This window comes from Cibotium barometz, chromosome 3 (genome assembly GCF_041138505.1).
Source record: "Cibotium barometz isolate CiBa-2024 chromosome 3, ASM4113850v1, whole genome shotgun sequence".
Taxonomy (NCBI): domain Eukaryota; kingdom Viridiplantae; phylum Streptophyta; class Polypodiopsida; order Cyatheales; family Cibotiaceae; genus Cibotium; species Cibotium barometz.
This window is the reverse complement of record NC_141048.1, coordinates 5,375,917-5,396,253: the sequence shown is the minus strand read 5'-3', so window position 1 is coordinate 5,396,253 and position 20,337 is coordinate 5,375,917. Positions and strand designations below refer to the sequence as shown.

At 41.1% G+C, this 20,337-nt stretch overlaps 1 protein-coding gene across 1 annotated transcript; it reads left to right on the top strand.

Annotated features, from left to right (window-relative positions):
* The first annotated feature begins 1,886 nt into the window (after positions 1 to 1,886).
* On the top strand, positions 1,887 to 18,032 carry LOC147639635 (uncharacterized). The gene is made up of 4 exons (XM_086821905.1): positions 1,887 to 2,129; positions 2,209 to 2,526; positions 2,602 to 2,970; positions 17,807 to 18,032. Exons 1-4 carry the CDS (start codon positions 1,900 to 1,902, stop codon positions 18,030 to 18,032), a joined length of 1,143 nt encoding a protein of 380 aa, XP_086678031.1. The 5' UTR covers positions 1,887 to 1,899.
* The last annotated feature ends 2,305 nt before the right edge of the window (positions 18,033 to 20,337 follow it).

Sequence of the window (20,337 nt, the reverse complement as noted above, 5' to 3'; positions counted from 1 at the left end):
ATCTGAAGGCATTCAATATTGAGTACTAATAAACTTTAGAAGTGATATTTCGCAATCCAACACTTTTAAAAGGACAAACTTTTTTCTTTTTGTGCTATTGTTCTTTAGATGCACATGTTTGCTGGTCTCCTCTCTCGACTGTGTGAGCCGTTTCTCAACCAAGAAGACATCAAATGTGAGTTTTTTGAGCTTCTTGTATACACAAAGTCTGCATAATATAGACAGTAGTAAGAGAGACAGTCTATGCAATGTGTTTGAGACAGCACCATATAGATAGCATGTTCTTACACTCCTCTCTCCAAATTTCTGCCGCCGGGGGGATCCAAGGGGGGCCGGCGGCAGCGCCCCCGAAGCTTGAAACGAACTCAAAATCGTGATGATTTTGTCAATGCTCGGCAGCAAAACATCCTATTATTTTGTGCGCTGAGCGCACAAATTAATTCAAGAAAAATAGCAAGAGGTAACGCCGCACATCTCATACTGTGTGTGGAGTGTGGCAGCAGCAAAACATCCTATTATTTTGTGCGCTGAGCGCACAAATTCATTCAAGAAAAATAGCAAGAAGTAACGCTGCACATCTCATACTACTGTGTGTGGAGTGTGGCGGCAGCAAAACATCCTATTATTTTGTGCGCTGAGCGCACAAATTCATTCAGGCAAAATAGCACAAATTCATGGATGATGATATACCCTTCATTATGACTATTTTTGCAATACATATTTTTATTTACTTCTACCCATAGTCTTAAAATGAGCCTGGTAAAATTGTATTATGGCTAGTATATGCTATTGATTAGAGCAAGAACATCTAGTATTAAAATATTTTTGGCTAATATTCAATGTAAATTCCTTAATTGTTGTTGTGATTGCATTATGCAGGGAGGCTCGTGTTTTCCTCCATTCTACAATGGGTGCATGCATCCGAGTCCCCTTCTTGAATGGCAAATGTCTTGTGTCAATCAACATGATCCGGGGGAAGCTTGGAACTATTGGTGGGATAAATGTGGAGGCCTTACTTGAAATTGGAGGAGAGTATGAGCCCATTTGTCCTTTACACTTGTATGCAGGGATTGGAGACGAGGCATATTTTATCTTGGAGCATTCATTGTCCTCTGTATATATTGCCAAATCAGAGAATTATTTTGAGACCCCAGAACAAGGCCCCTCAACTATATTTCCTCCCGGTTCTCGAAAGAGTACTCCAATGTAAGTGGCATTAACTTTGACTTTGACATTTTCTATTTTGCATTGCGCATTGAATTAGAGAGCATTGTGCTTTACAGTGACTTGGACACTGAAGAGATAGAAGAAATCAATGTCCAAGCACATGGGTCATTGCAAGAGGAGATAGAGGTCTCTCCTGTGGAAAAGTGCTTTCAACATTTGGAAGAGGAAGATGTTCAGTTTGATATTGCGGTCTCTTGCTTTCAAATAATCCGCATGTTACCTCCTACTGATGTCTTGCACACTTTAATCCATGATTGTGATTACAAAGGCAAGGTAAAAGAGCTTCCCAAGGTGTACCCAGAGTTCAGTACATATGAGCTTGAAGGTGGGAAAGGTATGGAAGGGATGGAGCAAAAATACGAGGGCAACATTTGGACAAAGCCACAAACGCAAACTAGGGCCAATAAAACTTTTGTTCTTAGGAAGTGCATGAATGAGCACTGCTCCTTTAGGACACGTATGAATCAACCAAACAAACTCCATTGGAATGGGCAGCTGATAAAATCTCCAAAATATGGGAATTTAGCAATTGGGAGCTTCGGGAACCTTGAGTGTTTTTTCTGCAAGCATGTGCCAATGTGTCTTAAAGAATGTCCTGCCTGTGTCTATTATTTTATGCCAAAAGAATCAATGCATAGCAGACTATTTATTCATTATGGCAAACATACACACATGGTTTCCAAGGGAATGTGCCGAGCATCGATACGAAATATCAAGGCCTTTGTAGCACGTGCAGTGGGCATCGACCACAACGCTGGGCCCAGAAAGGTACAAATGATTGTGGCAAGGGAGGTGGTTCTAAGAGCATTCACTGATGATGACAAGGCACAGGGAGAATTCATGACAGAGAGGGAGCTACAGGAGATGTCGCAAGAGTTGCAAAGTTTGATAAATGTCAAAAAGTACGTAGGAAGTGCAATTTAGCAAAGAATAGTATGCAATTATCATCTTTAATACACTAAGTATGCTTTATGAATGCAGGGTGAAGCAGATGGTAATGCAAACACGAAAAACAACACGGCCTCTGGGTGAAGGATATGAAGCCATTCTTAATCTAAAAAGAACATGCCATTTTGAGTTCTTCCATGGTTCTCGATTTCCATTGCAAGCCACCACTACTACTGAGCGTTGCTTTATCTTTAAGATGTCTACTACTGGACCTGGTTCTGGGATTGACATTGTTCGGCGAATGGACAAGGATGGTAATGGGGATCTTAATCAAGCATGGGTCTGCTTTGATCATGTGCATCGAGTGGATACTGGATGGCATACAATGGGAGCACATGTTTATGACCACATGTAAGTTACAAGCGGTAGAGAGCATTGCTTAATTTGTGTCTTTAATATAACTCTGTTTCCATTTGTGGCATGCAGGATTGGTGAGCTATTGACAATAGCAACTTGTGAATTTAGAGAAGAGGATGAGGATGCTCAAGTCATGTTTTGGGAAAATATGAATTTGGTAATGGTGGAGCACACAGGGAAGGTAGCAAATTTTTTTGGGTTTATGGCGGATGAGGCTGGCGCTAACTGGAATGCAGTGAGACGTGTCTTCAACGACGGAAAGGAGATGATTGAAAGGGAAAGGTCATGTTTATGGCATTGGGAAGACAACCTTCGTGTCCACACGCAGAGGTACATCTATAGCCCACATCAAGAAAAGCACAGGGAGATGTGTGAGAAGTGGAGGACTGCCCCAAACAAAGAAAGTGCCCTTCAGCAATTTCGCAGGATACGAGCATGGTGGGCAACTGGCAAGGCAGCTGATAGAAACATCCCTAAGCTTCTTAGCTGGTTGAGTTGGTGGCACTATAGGGTTAGTCGATGGGGTCATTTCATTTTAAAGGTAATATTTGTAAGAGATTATTCATTGTATTATTGTGTGCCTCCTACTTATGTGCACTGCATTGTTTTTAATCAATTTCTACCACTCTCTTGTAGGATGGAGAGCCTATTGTCAATGCTCTTGTCCCAAGGACAAATATGTCAGAGACCAAGCATGCAAGCTGGTTGGCAGGGGAGGGGTATAGGCAAAAGATTAGTCTTTATGATGCTTGTGTGACAGATCTAATCAATGCTTACTTCCAATGTGCTAGACAACTGGCTTTCTTGGAAGGAAAATACACAGGTTGTGGGCCTACATTGGAGCTTTTGGTTGAGAGAGCTCTTTCTCGACAGAAAGCAAGTCCATCCCCAATAGCTACCTCACGAGCAGTGGATGATGCAGTGGCGGGGACCCCTATGTTTTCAAATAGGGTAAAATTCAAGGGTGAGAATAAAACTATTCGAGCCAAAAGGCCACTACACGACTCGACAGAAGAAAACTTTGGCAACTCTAGCCATAGGCCTGAGTTTAACTATGTGACAAGAGAGAGGTTAGAGCCTGCAATAGAGGTCGATGAGCAATGCAAAGTTTTAGAGAGCCTTGAAAGTGATGTGCATGATACAAAGTGGGCCTTGCGGAGGATACCAACAGTGAATCGAGTTGAGTGCAACCACTGGGCATCAGGGAAAAAGTGTAGCTCAAGGTTGCGAGGGGGTGATGTCAGTCCTTGTTTTTGGAGTGATTGTCAACTATCCTCCTGGAAAAAGGAGAAGTATTGCTATTTTTGTAATACATATGTTAGGCACACTTGGAAAATTACAAAGACAATATTACATCCACCAGAGGATGTCCTTGGTGTTTGGCCCATTGCTAAAGGTACCAAGTTACAAGTGAAAGAAGCCTGCAAGCTTATTAGAGCAGGATATGACATTGGTATTCCTCTTGAGTTTTTTCTAGAAAAGGAGCTTGCAAAAGGCACTAGCGAGACAAACAAGGAGGTGAAACAATTTCCATATCGACGAGGAATTTCAAAGGCTGCATTTGGTCAAATCACTGCAGCCTTAGATATGCATGCAGAAGTTGTAGGCAGCCATATACATATAGAAGGAGTAAAGGAAACATTTAGTATTAATCCATTGACCAATGGGAGCCAAGACACATCTCTGATAGAGGTCACTATTCAGAAGAATCCAATGTGTTCATGTGTGGAGTTCAGAGATAGAGTGGCCAAGAAAAGACCATATCTTGCATGCAAGCACATATACTTTGTGTTCTTAATGATTCTTGGACAGGATGTGAACAACAATATGCATATTCATCAAGTTTGTATTTCTGAGAGAATTGTAAAAGACATGCTAACTAAGTCTATTAGAAGTCATCCTCAACAGCTTTAGGAACCTGCAACCCACTTTAGTTGAAATATGTATGGGGGTCATGTCATACCAGCTGAACCGTAGTACTTGTTTTGGAAATGTTTTGATTAATTTATAAATTTTCCTGTCTATTGTCTTTTGTTTGCTAATGGCTCTCCAACATTGTGAATACTATAGATTCAATATCTTTTTAGCGAGCCAAGCAATATGGGTTTAATAGTGATTTTTTGTATCTGCACCATTGGTTCGAAAAAAAATTTATTGCAATGGTCATTTTAGAACATTTCATGTCTTCTTTGTTTGATTGCTACAGAATTGCACTGTGGTTCCACTCTTCTCTTTAACATTTCATGCTCGCTTAACATCATACCATGCCCCTACTTGCTCACTTTCACAAGAACATGAGCTCTACTCATTGCTTTGTGCTCGCTGCTCTTGGCTCGCTTTTTGACCACCCCCGTTGATGAAGAGTCTAGTGGCTCAGATATGAGCCTTGATGAGGAGCTTGGGATCCCAGCTATGAGAACACCTGGTGTAAAGAAGGCTATGGTTGGAAGCCATGAATGAAAAGCTGCGAAGATCAGGGAGAGTGAAGAACCCTGTGCAGAGATTTACATATGATGGTTATGTGGCACATCACTATGCATATATGGCAAAAGTTGTGCAGGTTGTAGAGCCCACATGCATTGATGAGGCTGTTGGGAAATGTGTGTTGGGAGAAAGCTATGGATGAGGAGATGGATGCACTATATGGAAATGAGACTTGGGATTTAGTGCAATTGCCTGAAGGCAAGAAAGCCATTGGATGCAAGTGGGTGTACAAAGTTAAACATAACAGTGATGGAAGCATAAACAGGTACAAGGCTAGATTGGTAGCCAAAGGATATGCGCAGACATATGGGATTGATTATGAGGAAACTTTCAGCCCAGTTGAGCCCAGTTGCCAAGATGGCAATGGTGAGAGTTGTGATAGCAGTGGCTGCATCAAAGCAATGGTCTTTACATCAGATGGATGTAAAGAATGCATTCTTGCATGGGGAGTTGCAAGAAGAGGTGTATATGTTGCAGCCACCTGGATATGAGGATGTGAGTCACCCCGAGCATGTTTGCAAGTTGAAGAAAGCCTTGTATGGCTTAAAGCAAGCACCAAGAGCATGGTGTGACAAGATTTCTGAATATCTTGTCACTATTGGCTTTCATGTAGCCAATGCAGATTTCTCATTGTATGTGAGACATGGTGATAGAGGGGTTGTGCTTGTTGTCATCTATGTAGATGACTTGATCATTACGGGGGACCATGATGCAGAGATCTTTGATGTAAAGATCTTGCTAAGATAGAAGTTTGAGATGAAGGATCTGGGGGAGCTCAGATATTTCTTGGGCATTGAGGTGATTAGGTCACCACATGGTATTGGATTACTGCAGAGACAGTATGGCTTGGACATGTTGTCCAAGTATGGTATGACAGGCTGTAAGCCTATTTCTGTGCCATTAGATTAGAATGGCAAGTTGAGTGCAGATTCAGGAGAGATCTTGGAGGATCCTACTATGTATAGGAGCATAGTAGGAAGCTTGATCTACATGACGATCACCAGACCAGATTTGAGCTATGCTGTTGGGTTGGTGAGTCAGTTTATGCAGGTTCCACGGAAACCGCATTTGGTGAGTCATTTTATGCAGGTTCCACGGAAACCGCATTTGGATGCAGTGAGACGCATACTGAGGTATGTGAGGTCTACTTTGCATTGTGGACTATTCTATGAGACTGGAACAGAGATATGTGTACATGGGTACACAGATGCTGATTGGGCTGGTAGTATCTCAGATAGAAGATCTACCAGCGGCTTCATGTTTTCTTTGGGGAGTGCTGCTGTGACTTGGAGCAGCACAAGAAGCAGCCTACGGTTGCTTTATCGAGTACAGAGGCCAAGTATAGAGGCGCTGCTATGGCAGCATGTGAGGTAGCTTGGTTGAGGAAGCTACTTGCAGATTTGGGTCTATCAGTGGATAGACAAGTTGTCATTTTCTGTGACAACATTAGCAGCAGTATACAGTTGGCCAGGAACCCAGTCTTTCATGCTCGTACGAAGCACATAGAGGTCCACTACCACTTCGTCAGAGAGAAGGTCTTGGCTGGAGACCTTGACCTTGTTTATGTCAGCACAGAGGATCAAGTAGCTGACATCTTCACCAAAGCATTGGGTACAGAGAAGCTCCGCAGATTTAGGGCTTCGCTTGGTGTACATGAGATGGAGTTGAGCTCGAGGGGGAGTGTTGAGATATCGAGCTCGTCTAGTGAGGCGGTGGCCACTGATGAATGACCCGCCTGGGGGATAGGCCCCACACTTACACCACTGGCATGGTTGGTGAGATCTTGGGTGATATGCGGCCAGTGGGATGACAGGCTCTGTGAGACAGCCTTTCTAGAGACTGGCATAGTTATAGTGCCAGCTCATTTAGTCGGGTTCACACTATAGAGAACCCGTGTATGTATTGGTTGAGTACCTTTCATATTATGTGTACTCTTATCTTGTATATGGTGTGTTGGGTGTTTAGAGAAGAAGAAGATTTTCAGCCTCTCACCTTGTGTGTTCTCTATTAGGGTTTTGTGAGTGTGTGTGTGTGCTTGCAAGAGCTCAAGCTCTCTTCCCCCCTGCATCTTTTCACTGTATAGTCAGCACCCTCTAGGATCCTTTGCAAGTCACCTAGCGCTTCACTCATAGGCCGCTTCCTTGGTCCCTCATCCACTATACCAGAAGCTCATCCACTGTACCGGAAGCTCACCATTTAAATCAATCGAGGCTGGTCAACAAGACCTAGGCTGACCTTGCTACGCGAGACGTCCTCCGTTGACTCTCCAATAGCAGTTGCAACTTTAACAGATAGGTCTCCACCACGACCTCAATCACAAGATGGTCAAAATGCCTTCCCGGCATTCTTGACATAAAACAATCATTTAAAAACAGATTTCACATACAAATACAGTTCCAACAATATTTCCATCTTTTCTCATTACTCCGCACCCTCACATTAGTCCCCATCTTTTCTCATCTTTCCATAATTTTATTTTCTTCATCGATCCCTACCACATCACATCATTCCCACATCAAATCACATCCATCATCCACACATCAATCCACATCATCCATACATCCATCCACATTAACCACATCAATCCACATCATCCATACATCCATCCACATCATCCATACATCAATCCACATCATCCATACATCCATCCACATCAATCCACATCAATCCACATCATCTATACATCCATCCACATCCATCCACATTATCCACACATCCATCAACATCATCCACACACATCCATTCACATCATCCACATCAATCCATGCATCCATCCACATTACCCACACAACATCAATCCACATCAATCCACATTCATTTCATAAGTATTCCCATTCTCATCTAATCACATCTTTTTCTATCTCATCACTTACTTCCTCATTTATCCTCATCAGGTCTCATCCACTTGCATCTACCCATACATCTCATCACTTCACCACTTATCATTCATTCACATCCCGATTTACATCACATCACATCCATTCACATCCCTTATCATTCATTCACATCCCAATTCACATACTAACACATTCATTCACATCCTATATCATTCATTCACATCCCGATTCACATGCTAACACATTCATTCACATCCTATATCTTTCATTCACATCCCGATTCACATGTTTACATCTTGATTCACATGCAATCACATCCATTCACTTCCATTATCATTCATTCACATCCCGATTCACATGTTTACATCTTGATTCACATGCTATCACATTCATTCACATCCCTTATCATTCATATCTATCCAATTTACATCACATCTCACCGCCTCAATTCTCGTTTATATCCATCACATTTACATCCACATGTATTCTCCCACATACATCCACATCCATACAAGTTATCACATACACATCCACATCCACATCTATCCTTTCACATACATCCACATCCATACTTATCACATACACATCTATCCTTTCACATACATCCACATCCATACTTATCACATACACATCCACATCTATCCTTTGACATACATCCACTTCTATTCTTCACATACATCCACATCCATACTTATCACATACACATCCACATCTATCCTTTGACATACATCCACTTCTATTCTTCACATACATCCACATCCATTGATCCATTCATTCACATTTATCTGATTCACATCACATCTATCCATCCATTCATTCACATTTATGTGATTCACATCACATCTATCCATCTATTCATTCACATTTATCTGATTCACATCACATCTATCCATCCATTCATTCTTTTATAGAAATCACATTCAGTGGAAATAACACTTTTATAAAAATCCCTTTATACATCTATTTATGCATAAATTCAATTTTAAGGAAAATAACACTTTCGAAGTAAAATAAAAAGAAATTCCTTTATAAAATCAAAATTGATGAAAGTAATGCTTTTATAATTAAAATTTTTTTAATATGCATCTTTCTTTGCATAGAATTTAGTTTTAATAGAAATAACACTTTTATAATAAAAATATTTTTATTATGCATTTTTCTATGCGTAGAATGAAAATAACACTTTTAGAATACACAAACGATGGGGATTACTCTTTTTGAATAATAAAAGATAAAACTTATTTTACAAAATTTAAGAAAATTTTGCCATAACGTCCTTTGTATGGCTGACCATTTTTCAATTTTTCCTATTCTTAAGCTACTTAAAAATTATTCCCAAATGGTTTAAAGAATTCTAAACTAATCGAATTCCACTTTTAAAAGAGAAACAATATGAGAAGTTTAATTCCAACAATTAGATTACTTATCTAGGATAAAGAAAGGTTGAATTTAAGAAGAAGAGAGAAGGAAAGCCTTTCCAGCAAGGCATAGCATCATTTTACATTTTAAAACAAAACAAAATAAAAATTAGAAAACCATTAAAAGGAATAAGAAAAAGTAGGATTTCTAACTTACATGAATGTCTGGGAGCTCTCCTTTGGCTTGATGGTTTGAGGGATCTACTCTTGTTTGCAATAAGAGTGGCCACCAATTCTTTAGAAGAGGGAATGGTCAAAAACTAATGAATTATTAATAAATTCACGGTTTTGGCTCTAGGGAGAAGTAAAGTGACAATGCATAAAACACTATTATCCATTTACAAAGGGGGAGGCTTCATTTATAGGAAAAAGTGAGCCTCTAACCAAGCAAATTGATTCTAGAATTTTCCAAATCAGTTTGGTCAATTTTTGACCATTTTTAGGTCAGTTTAGCTTACTTTTTGGATCTAGTTGAAGCATGAGAGATGAAAATATCTCATTATTTGTGAGTTTAAAACTCAACCACACATGTGAAATAGGCACCTCCTTCATGAGGGGAATTCCCCTACAATGAGGTGTCAAAAATGCGTCATTTCTCTAAATATCTCTTCTTGGGAGAGAATAAAGGGTAGCATGCAAAGATTTAGGAAGTGTGGAGATATTCTGGGAAAAGTGAAGAGGTGGAGAGAATCAAGCAAAAGAGGTGGAGATATTTTGGGAGAGGTGGAGTGAATCAAGGAGAAATCAGTGGGATTAGATGCTTGGATGTAAACTCTATAAATTGAGGCATTGGCCTAATGAGAATTTGCTGGTTTTTGATTATCCATGCCTACATTAAGCTATTTATTATTTACTCACTAATCATGTCTTAATTATTTGCTAATCACTTTATTAATGATCCACCATAGCTCATCACAATGCTCTAATTTCAACATGGTATCAGAGCCATGCCTAGAATCCATTAGGTTTATAATCTCATTATCTAACTAATTAGGATTAGTAGATTAATCAAAATTTTAGTTATTTTTCAACTCACCTCTGTACCCATAGCTAGCGGAGGAGCTCCCTCTCCTTGCACACTCAACCATTTCCCAAACCCTTCTAGCCCAAGATAGCTAATGGCATAGGAGCTCCAGCCAAGCCAATCACAAGCGCAAACCGCCGTCGGCGCATCTCTAGGAGGATTTACGATTTTTTCCAGCGCAGGTTTTTTTTGAGAAAAATTGAGATCTTCACTTCTTCAAATCAAATCAGCCTAATTCCTCTTAGCCCCATGGGTTTTCAAGCATGCTCTACAAGCTGGTGAAGACAGAATTCAATTTAATCAAGTCTACAGTGAGATCCAAGCTCTTCATCAAATCTGCAGGTGACTTTGGTAAAACAAAGATTAAGCACTCAATGTTTGGTCAAATCTTGTGTTTTTTGGCTTAATCCGCTACTAGACTCATTGCTATTGATGGCCTTGAAAGCATTTGAGCTCATTTGAAGTCTAAGGCATCAGATCTGGACTCCCCGCATACTCTATTTTTTGCACACAAAATAGTGGATTAATTTACTAATCAGTGCTAATCACTATATTTTGGTACAATTGAGGGTCAAAGTAATCATTAGGTATCTGATACAGACCCCTATAACTTCAGATTGCAATTCGGAGTTGGTTTGATACTCCAACCATTCCGTACAAATTGGTTACCCTTGATTCAATGTAATTTTTGGTAAAATTGTGCTGATAAATTTGTGATAATCATTATTTTGCATTTAACCATTGGTTAATGCCTGTAAATCTCACTCAAATTCAAGATTATTCACAGCTAGAGTTGTATTTGGGAATGTGCATAAGAATGAATGCTATACGCATTATGTATTGGGCACATTACATCAGTGTAAATATGGGATCAGACATTGCCCTTGTCCAGAATAAGGCAAGAGGTAAGACCTCCCGCATAAATTTGGGTTTGCATTGCATAATGATACAAGATAAACATCAAAAAACCAAAGGAACTGTCAGCAAAACATTTGAACATGTTGCTCACATGGAGCAAGAGAAGACCTGACGGACAAGCTCATGGCCCCAGCCACCATGAAAGAAGAAGAACATCTCCTTCCAAGAGGAAGATCCACACCAAGAAGAAAAGCTGAAGGAAGACATGGACACGAGAAGAGAAGCTTCTCCAAGAAGATTGAAAGAAGACATGGATGCGTGAAGAGAAGCTGCCACCATGACAAGAAGATTGAAGAGACAAGAGAAGATGTGAGGCTCCAAAGAGTGAGGAGCCATGTGAAAATCTCTGAGAGAGAGAGAGGGAGAGACCCCACAACCCAATGTAACCTGCCCCAACAAAGTAAAACCACCTCTGAGCCACCGATGATGTAGGCCACGTGGTAGATAGTGTATGTGTGAGCACTTTAGTCAAGGTCGCGGCGGGCAACTATAGTAAGCCTTGGACACATAGAGAGAGAGAGAGAGAGTGTCAAGGACTATGAGTTTAGGGACTTGAGGCACTGGTTGCGGGCTATCAAGTAAGAGAGAAACTTGGTATAGGGTCCAGGTGTGCTAAGTTAACTTGGTACAGGGTCCAGGTGTGCTAAGTTAACTTGAGGGGAGGAGTGCTAGACACTGGTCGTGGACTATCAAGTAAGAGGAGGGAAACTTGGTATAGGGTCTAGGTGTTCTAGGAGTATTCACTTGAGGGGAGGTGTTGAAATATATAGGGTGTGTGTAGGAACAAGCCCTTGGTTGAACAAGCCCTTGGTTAGAGGCTGTAAAAGAGAATGAGTAAATGTGAAAGAACTTGTGAAAAGGTGAGAAGAATCTATTGGGAGAGAATAAAGGGTAGCATGAGAAGATTTAGGAAGTGTGGAGATATTCTGGGAAAAGTGAAGAGGTGGAGAGAATCAAGCAAAAGAGGTGGAGATATTCTGGGAGAGGTGGAGTGAATCAAGGAGAAATTAGTGGGATTAGATGCTTGGATGTAAACTCTATGAATTGAGGCATTGGCCTAATGAGAAATTAGTGGGATTAGATGCTTGGATGTAAACTCTATGAATTGAGACATTGGCCTAATGAGAATTTGCTAGTTTTTGATTATCCATGCCTACATTAAGCTATTTGTTAATTACTCACTAATCACTTTATTAATTACTCACTAATCACGTCTTAATTATTTATTAATTACTTTATTAATGATGTTGATTCTAGTATTTGATCCACCATAGCTCATCACAATGCTCTAATTTCAACAGGATCTAACTTAGTTCTCAGCTCATCTGGCACATGCACATATGCAATTCATGCAAAGACTTTCAGATGAGACAAATCAGGTTTTCTGCCAGTTAACCTCTCCTCTGGAGTTACATCATGTATGGTTGCAGTTGGACTCATGTTCATGATGTAAACTGCTATAAAAATAGCCTCAGCCCAATAGCTATGCGACATATTCTTCTCTCCCATCAATGCTCGCGCAATTTCAGCAATGTGCCTGTTTTTCCACTAAGCAACTCCATTTTGCTGGGGAGTGTATCTGCATGTAAACTGTCTTTGAATACCATTCTTCTTCAAAAATTAAGAGAACTCATTGGAGAAGTACTCTCCCCCTCCATTTGACCTTAGGCACTTTACATGTTTCCCTCCATTTGACCTTAGGCACTTTACATGTTTCCCTGTTTGCTTTTCAACCATAACTCTGAAATTCTGAAAATGAATGAACACCTCACTCTTCTCCTTCACGAAGTATACCCACACTTTCCTTGTGTGGTCATCAATAAATGTCACATATAATACCTGCAGCCTCCCATAGACATGGTCTTCGTAGGACCCCATACATCTGAATGCACAACATCTAGTGCATTTTTGCTCACATTTCTGTCACATGGAAATACATGCTTTGTTTGCTTTCCAAATTGGCATGCTTAACATATTTTCTGCATACCTTCAACTTTAAACTTTGGCAGCCCTGCCATAATTCCTTTAGTCTGCATAGACTTCATTCTCTACACATTCACATGTCCAATTTTTTTATGCCAAATGTCTGTGTCTGCAACAATTCCTGAACCATTTGCAAACATTGCAGCACTCACTTTAGACATGTTTACATTCAATGTAAACATTCTGCCTACTCTGTTGCCTTTTGCAACCAACCTGCACTTGTCTTTGAAGTCTTCAATATAACAACCATCAGGGTTAAACCGAGCCTGCAAACCCTACTCAATCATTTGGCCAAATGAAACTAGATTCTTTGTTATGTTTGGAATATGAAGTACATCTGCAAGGTACTTCACTTTGTCATCCTGAATAGACAATGGCACATCTCCAACATGGGCCATTGGATGAGCAGTGTCATCCCCTATTTCCACAAAACCTGGTCTTTCAAGGTTTTTCATCTCCTTGAACCACTCCCCCCATGACTTGTCATGTGGTTGGAAGCACCTAAATCAACGTACCATACATCATCTTTATGTGCTGCTTCAACATTTTCAGACATGGCATAAACGACATGCTGCATACAACCTTTCATTATCCTCATTGTTTCTACTCGAGGATACATAGTTGTTTTGCTGCAATTTTCCATTTTGCATGTCAGCCTACTTCTTATAACAATCTGCCTGCACATGTCCAAGCTTACCCCCCACAATAAAAGCATCCACGTGTATCATTATACTGCCTTTGCCAATTTCCACGACCTCTTTGACTCCCCCTACCTCTAAATTGGCCTCTTCCACCTGCGTGTTGTTGTTGGGACTGTTGTTGTTGTGCTGCTTTGCTGGCCATAATTCTGATTACCTGTTCGGCCACCTCCTTGGCTGCGTCTTCACCCAAGCTCTTCTCTTCTATAATCAACATAGACACCAAATCTGTGAAATTGGGAATGTTTTCCCGAGTCTGAATAGACATCTTGAACGCCTTGTATTGTGGCCCGAGACCACATAGACAGACTTCCACCTTATCATCATCATCTATTGAAATGCCAATATAGCTTTACTCCCGCAAAGAAAGCTCCTCAATCAGAGATCGTTTGCCAGTTCCTCCCATAGAGCTCCCGACAAGGGTGTAGTCACCAACACAAATAGGGAAGAGTAGATGAAGCTCTTACCCTCGTACCACTTCCTGTGCTTCTCTTGCTTGCAGCTCAACCCTTTGCATGAACCAGGCTCTGATACCATGAAAAGAAGCAGGGGAGAAGAGAGCTTGAGCTCCTGCAAGTACACACACACTCATAAAACCCTAAAAAAGAGAACACACTCATAAAACCCTAAAAAAGAGAACACACAAGGTGAGAGGCTGAAAATCTTCTTCTTCTTCACACAACACTCAACACACCATATACAAAGATAAGAGTACACACATATGAAAAGGTACTCAACCAAATACATACTAGGGTTCTCTATAGTGTGAACCCAACTAAATGAGTTGGCGCTATAACTATGCCAGAATGGCTGTCACACACAGCCGGTCATCCCACTGGTTGCATATCACCCACCATGATCTCACCAACCATGCCAGTGGTGTAAGTGTGGGGCCTATCCCCCAGGCGGGTCATCAGTGCCCACTTCCTCACTAGATGAGCTCGATATCTCAACACCTGACACATCCCCTGGTATGGAACTAAGATGTGCTGCATCACAAACAACTGCTCACTTCTGTCATCAACTCCATGTTTGCTAGATGATACATAGTTGCCTTGCTGTGCAACTTCCCACTTTTAATGTCATTGTGCTTTTTATATCAGCCCTTTCCCATGTGTCTTGGTTTGCCACAGTAATAGCACTCTATGCTATTTACATTTTGATTTCTTTGCCAACCACCTTGGCCTCTTTGGCTCCCCCTGCCTCTAGACTCCTGCCTCTAGACTGGCCTCTTCCACCTGTGTATGATTGCTGCTGTCAATCATTGGACTGTTGTTTTCCAAAATTCTAATTTCCTTACCGGCCACCACCTTGGCCTCGTCCACGGCCTCTACCTCTGCCTCTACCTGAATTAGAGTAGAAGGCCTTTTCCGATGTGTTCTTGCTTTGTGAAGAAGAATCCTCACCTAAAGCCTTTTCTTCTTTAACCAAAACTCAAAACTGACCCAAACTGATCACATATTTCCTGAAGCTCTTAGTACTCTACACAGTATGTACACATCATCGGTCTCTGTTTTTGTCCACACAACGATGGGAATACATATGATTGGACGTGGATTAAGAAATGTAGATTGATGTGAAACAATGTGGAAAGACGAGAGTTTGTTATAGAAGCTGTATTTATGACCTGTTTTTAAATGACAGTTTTATGTCAAGAATGCTGGGGAAGCATTTTGACCATCTTGTGAATGAGGTCGTGGAGACCTATCTGATAAAGTTGCAGTAGTTGACGAAGAGTCAATGGAGGATGTCTCGCGTAGCAAGGTCGGCCGACCAGCCTCCGTTCGATTTAAATGGTGAGCTTCCCGGTACGGTGGATGAGGGACCAAGGAAGCGGCCTATGAGTGAAGTGTTAGGTGACCTGCGAAGGATCCTAGAGGGTGTTGACCATACGGTGCTTGGGCTCTGGGTTGTCGAAGATACCCACACGTGTGTCGAGAAAGAAAATGGAACAAGGTGTTAGAGTTGTTTTCTGAACTCGGGCATGGATCTGGTTGATTGACCTTGCTGGTGCTGGTTCTCAACGAATGAGTCCATGGATCTTTTATATGGATCTATTGGTTGATCTTGTTGATCTTCAACGGAGAGTCCATCTGGATTTTTATAAGTGAACATATTTCCGGGTACTATGAGCTAGGAACTATTGAAAAGGCCCCTGAGTGGACAGGTGGTGTGAGCGTTCTTGCAAATGATGCCATAGGTACACCGATGAAGGAATGACTGGAAATTAGAATTCAACCGAATATTTTGGAGGATTATGATCAGTGATACTATGGTTTCATTAAAAGATTGTTTTAAAGATAGCTGAATCTCTAAAAAAGGCAACTTCATATTGGGTGTGTAAGTGGTGTGACTATCTTGAAGTTTGCACGAAGCGCCGGCTAGGGGGCTTGGGAACTCTTTTCCCTAGCACCACTTGAGAAAAAACATAACCAAATTCCTAAATGGATCCTATCACTATAGTGGTCGGGCGGTTGGCTAACCCATGGGACTTAGGCTGGACTGATGGATCCCTAGAATGAGACTCAATTCTGTTATGGTATGATAGATGAAGTAAATCCCACACAGTCCTTGTTCTATAGAAAAGAATCAACGGCTATGCCTCTCGATGAGGAAAAAAGAGTTAGTCTCTATATGATCCAAGTGAAAGTCTTTTTCTTGATCTGACCATGTGACTTACAGGTTCGGTCAAATCAGTTTGGTTAGTGATGACTTTGACTACGTTAGAATAAAAATACCCTGGAGGAATTGCCTGTGCTTTCTAGGTGAGGGAAGTTTTTCTAGGTTCGGTTTTGCAAGAACCGCGGGGGATTAGTCTCTTGTCTAGATATCCGTGGGAGAGGCCCCGAGTGAGAGGCCCCGAGTGAGAGGCTATGCCCTGCGGAAGAAGTGCTACTTCCGCTGCTAGCAACCCCAAATTCATTGCGTGGAGGGGGCACGGATCTTTCAGAGAGCATTCTAGCACTTGTGCCTCTTCTATGCTTGTATGTTGCATGCTGGTGTTGGAGAGTGAGAGAGAGTGATTGCCTTATGTGATGGTGCGAGCGACTCTACGGTGACAGCGTGGAGGTGGAAATTGGAGGTTTGGAGCTTAACAATTGAGCTTGGAGGCCTCAAGGGACTCAAGTTTGAAGCATAGGTAAGTGCCCTATGACAGTTGTGTTCTATTGCTCTTCCCTTAGGTGAATGCATTGAGTTCCCTCTTGGAGGTGTGGTAGCCCATAACAGTTGCTACACTAACCACAGTAAAACTGCTAACCATATAAACACAAGTCCACAAAGTCAGTTCTCTTGCCACTAGGTGCCAAAGAAACTTTTCACTGGACAAGGCTACTATGAGGGTGCATCTCAATTGTGGATCCATAAAAGATCCAACCATTTGTTGATATATCAAGCTCAACTAGTGCTATGTGACGGACGTTGATGATCCGCCTGGCATGATAGCTTCTGCATCTACACCACTGGCATGGTTGTGGTGAGATTATGGGTGATATGCGGCCAGTGGGATGATAGGCTGTGTGACACCCATTTTGGATTACTAGAGACTGGCATAGTTATAGTGCCAGCTCATTTAATCGGGTTCACATTATGGACCAACCCTTGTGTATGTTGTAATAGTTAAGTATTAACCCATATAGTGTGTACTCTTATCTTTATGTTATGTTGGTTGAGCCTGAGAAGAAGAAGATAGAAGAAAATTAAGATATCCATCTCTCTTGTGTCTTGCTCTCTCTTGTGTGTGTGTTTTTGCTTGCTAGGGTTTAAAGCTCTCCCTTTCCCCTACATTCTCTTTATGGTATCAGAGCCTAGTTCGTGTGAGCTAAGGAGGCAAGCAAGAGGAAAGAACAAGTAAGAAGGAAGCGTTACTACATGGGTAAGAGAACCATCATCTCTTTCCCCTTCTTGGCTTAGGTATAGCACCCCCTCCAGTAGCTATGGGAGCTACACACCTCTGATTGAGAAGCTGTCACTGGGAGAAGAGCTACAAGGCAGGTATACTGTCCTATTGAACATAATTTTGTTTAGCCAGATTCGTGTTTCAGGAGGGTTACAGGCCCCGTTTCGTCACTGTAGGGTATGGCAGTTTTCTGGAAGTTTTGGTAGAGAATTCTGTTGTACAGGAGGAGCAGAGGCATAACCATCAAGCCTTGCATCCTCATGATGTGGTGATATTGTTGTTTTTGTTGGCAAGTCTTCGGGTGTGTGTGTGTGTGTGTGTGTTAGTGCCTGCATGAGTGCTGATTGTTTGCATTTGAGCATGCCCTTTGTAAATATATAGCATGGATGACTTGTGGCATGTGACCTTAGGCTAATGAGGAGGCAAAAAAGGGTGGTGCTAATGGCATGTGAAGAAGGGATGGGAAGGCTTAAGTGGCTTGGGGACTTGGTTGAAAGGGCTGCACAGTATGAACAACCATAAATACTAAAAAATCTAATATGAAATTAGAAGCTTCAAGCTTCCAGAAAATCAAAATGGCGGCCGCCAACGGCATCCTGGTAGGTCTACCCTCACCGCGTGTGCCAAAAGAATTGGAAGGGACCACATGGCCTCAAAGAAGTGAGCTTGCTGTATTGGGAGCAGAGATTAGGAGCAGAGAATCCCTCAGAGGAGCTTGGGAAAGAGTCGCCATGGAGAGAAGGTGGCATTGACTGTAGGCCAGGAGGGAGAGAGGAGGCAGTATCCGACGGGCTAGCTGGGAGACTAAAGCCTTGGACGTAGGCTTCCTTTACTGGCACTTCTCACACTGGTGGACAACTGCTTTTGGAGAGCTCTCGGGTTCAGAGGTCACTACTACAAGTCGGAAAATCCGTAGGAGGGGCGCCATTTGTAGGAGAGGAGAACGACTATGGGCTTGCTACGGTTGCCGTGGAGAGAAGATGGCAAGTGGAGGCTTCCAGGGACTGAAGATGAGGTCTATTGCATGAGGTGGTGCATGTGAAAGGGACTCGAAGCCTTTGCATGGTAGGTGACTACACAGAGTTGGCGGATGACGTGTTTCAGCATGTTGATGGCGGCTGCAAGCCAAAAAGCGCAAAAAATGAGGGAATGCCTTGGGGTTTTGAAGAGAACATCTATATTTGTTTTCTTTGAAGCTTGGAGTTAGTTATATGCTAGTTTTGTGGATTGCTTTGGAGCTGAATCGTAAACTGAATGTAATTGTAAGATTCCTCCCCAGCCTCTCAAAATGTCCAGCATCTTCCCCTTTAATCAATCCCTCTTCAGAAATATAAAGACTTGTTTCTAACTGTTTTAACCTAGAGAGAGAAAATATCCTAGAGAGAGAATATTCAGATTTTGAATATTTTTGGATAGAAAAATATCTCTTATAATTAAGATAAATTCCCCTGAAACAGAAATTCAAAAAGAATTTTCCAATGTGCAATTGGAATTAATTGAAAATGGGTATAAAGGACCTTAGCCTAAGGGTCTAGATTTTCAGAAATTTTTGGATTATGGTCCAATTAAGGTTCCTATGGGCCAATAGCATCAATCCAAGTGTAGGGAGGAGATAAATCCAATTTGTAAAAGAAGATACCCAAAAATGAGTAAATGCTCACATAAGATGAAGAGTTGAAAATGTACAAGGTTTATTAGTAAAAAACTATGAGCAATATTTAAAATATGAGATATTTTGGGTATCCAAAAATGAGTAAATGCTCACATAAGATGAAGAGTTGAAAATGTACAAGGTTTATTAGTAAAAAACTATGAGCAATATTAAAATGATTCCATTATGACACATATGTAAGGAAGGGGAGTTCTTTAAAGGAGGTGCATATTTCACATAAGATGAAGAGTTGAAAATGTACAAGGTTTATTAGTAAAAAAAAACTATGAGCAATATTAAAATGATTCCATTATGACACATATGTAAGGAAAGGGAGTTCTTTAAAGGAGGTGCATAATTCACATGCTTGAATGAGTTTTAAACTCATAAAAATTGAGATATTTCATCTCTCCTCTCTCCTCATTTAAGTCTAGTTCCAAAAAGTTAGCTTAACTGACCTAAAATAAATATTGACCAAACTGATTTAGAAAATTCTAGAATCAGTTTGTTTGGTTAGGAGCTCAATTTTTCCTATAAATAGAAGCCTCCCCCTTGTTGAAAAATATATAGTGTTTATGCATCGTTACTCTACTCCACCTAAGCCAAGAACTGTGAATTCATTTAATAATTCACTAGTTTTTGGAGCTTCCCTCTTTCTTCAATCCCCATTAGTGGCTCCATCAACATACTTAACCAATTGATTGGTTGGGGGCCTCTACCGTGAACAAAGAATCAAGCAAGTTGTAAGGTAATTAGTGAATATTGATCTTTCTATAATTTCTCAATGTTTCTCTCTTCTCAACCCCTCTCAAGCTTGAGAAGTTTAATTGGTATGGTTTTTTTTTAAATGCTATTGAAGTTTGAATAGTAGTGAAGAGTTACATAATTTAATAA

Coding starts and splice junctions, on each gene's coding strand:
- LOC147639635 (XM_086821905.1), top strand. CDS start 1,900: ATGGTTTCCAAGGGAATGTGCCGAGCATCGATACGAAATATCAAGGCC. Junction 2,527..2,601: donor GCACATGTTTATGACCACAT/GTAAGTTACAAG, acceptor TGTGGCATGCAG/GATTGGTGAGCTATTGACAA. Junction 2,971..17,806: donor TTTCGCAGGATACGAGCATG/GTGGGCAACTGG, acceptor TTCTTGGCTTAG/GTATAGCACCCCCTCCAGTA.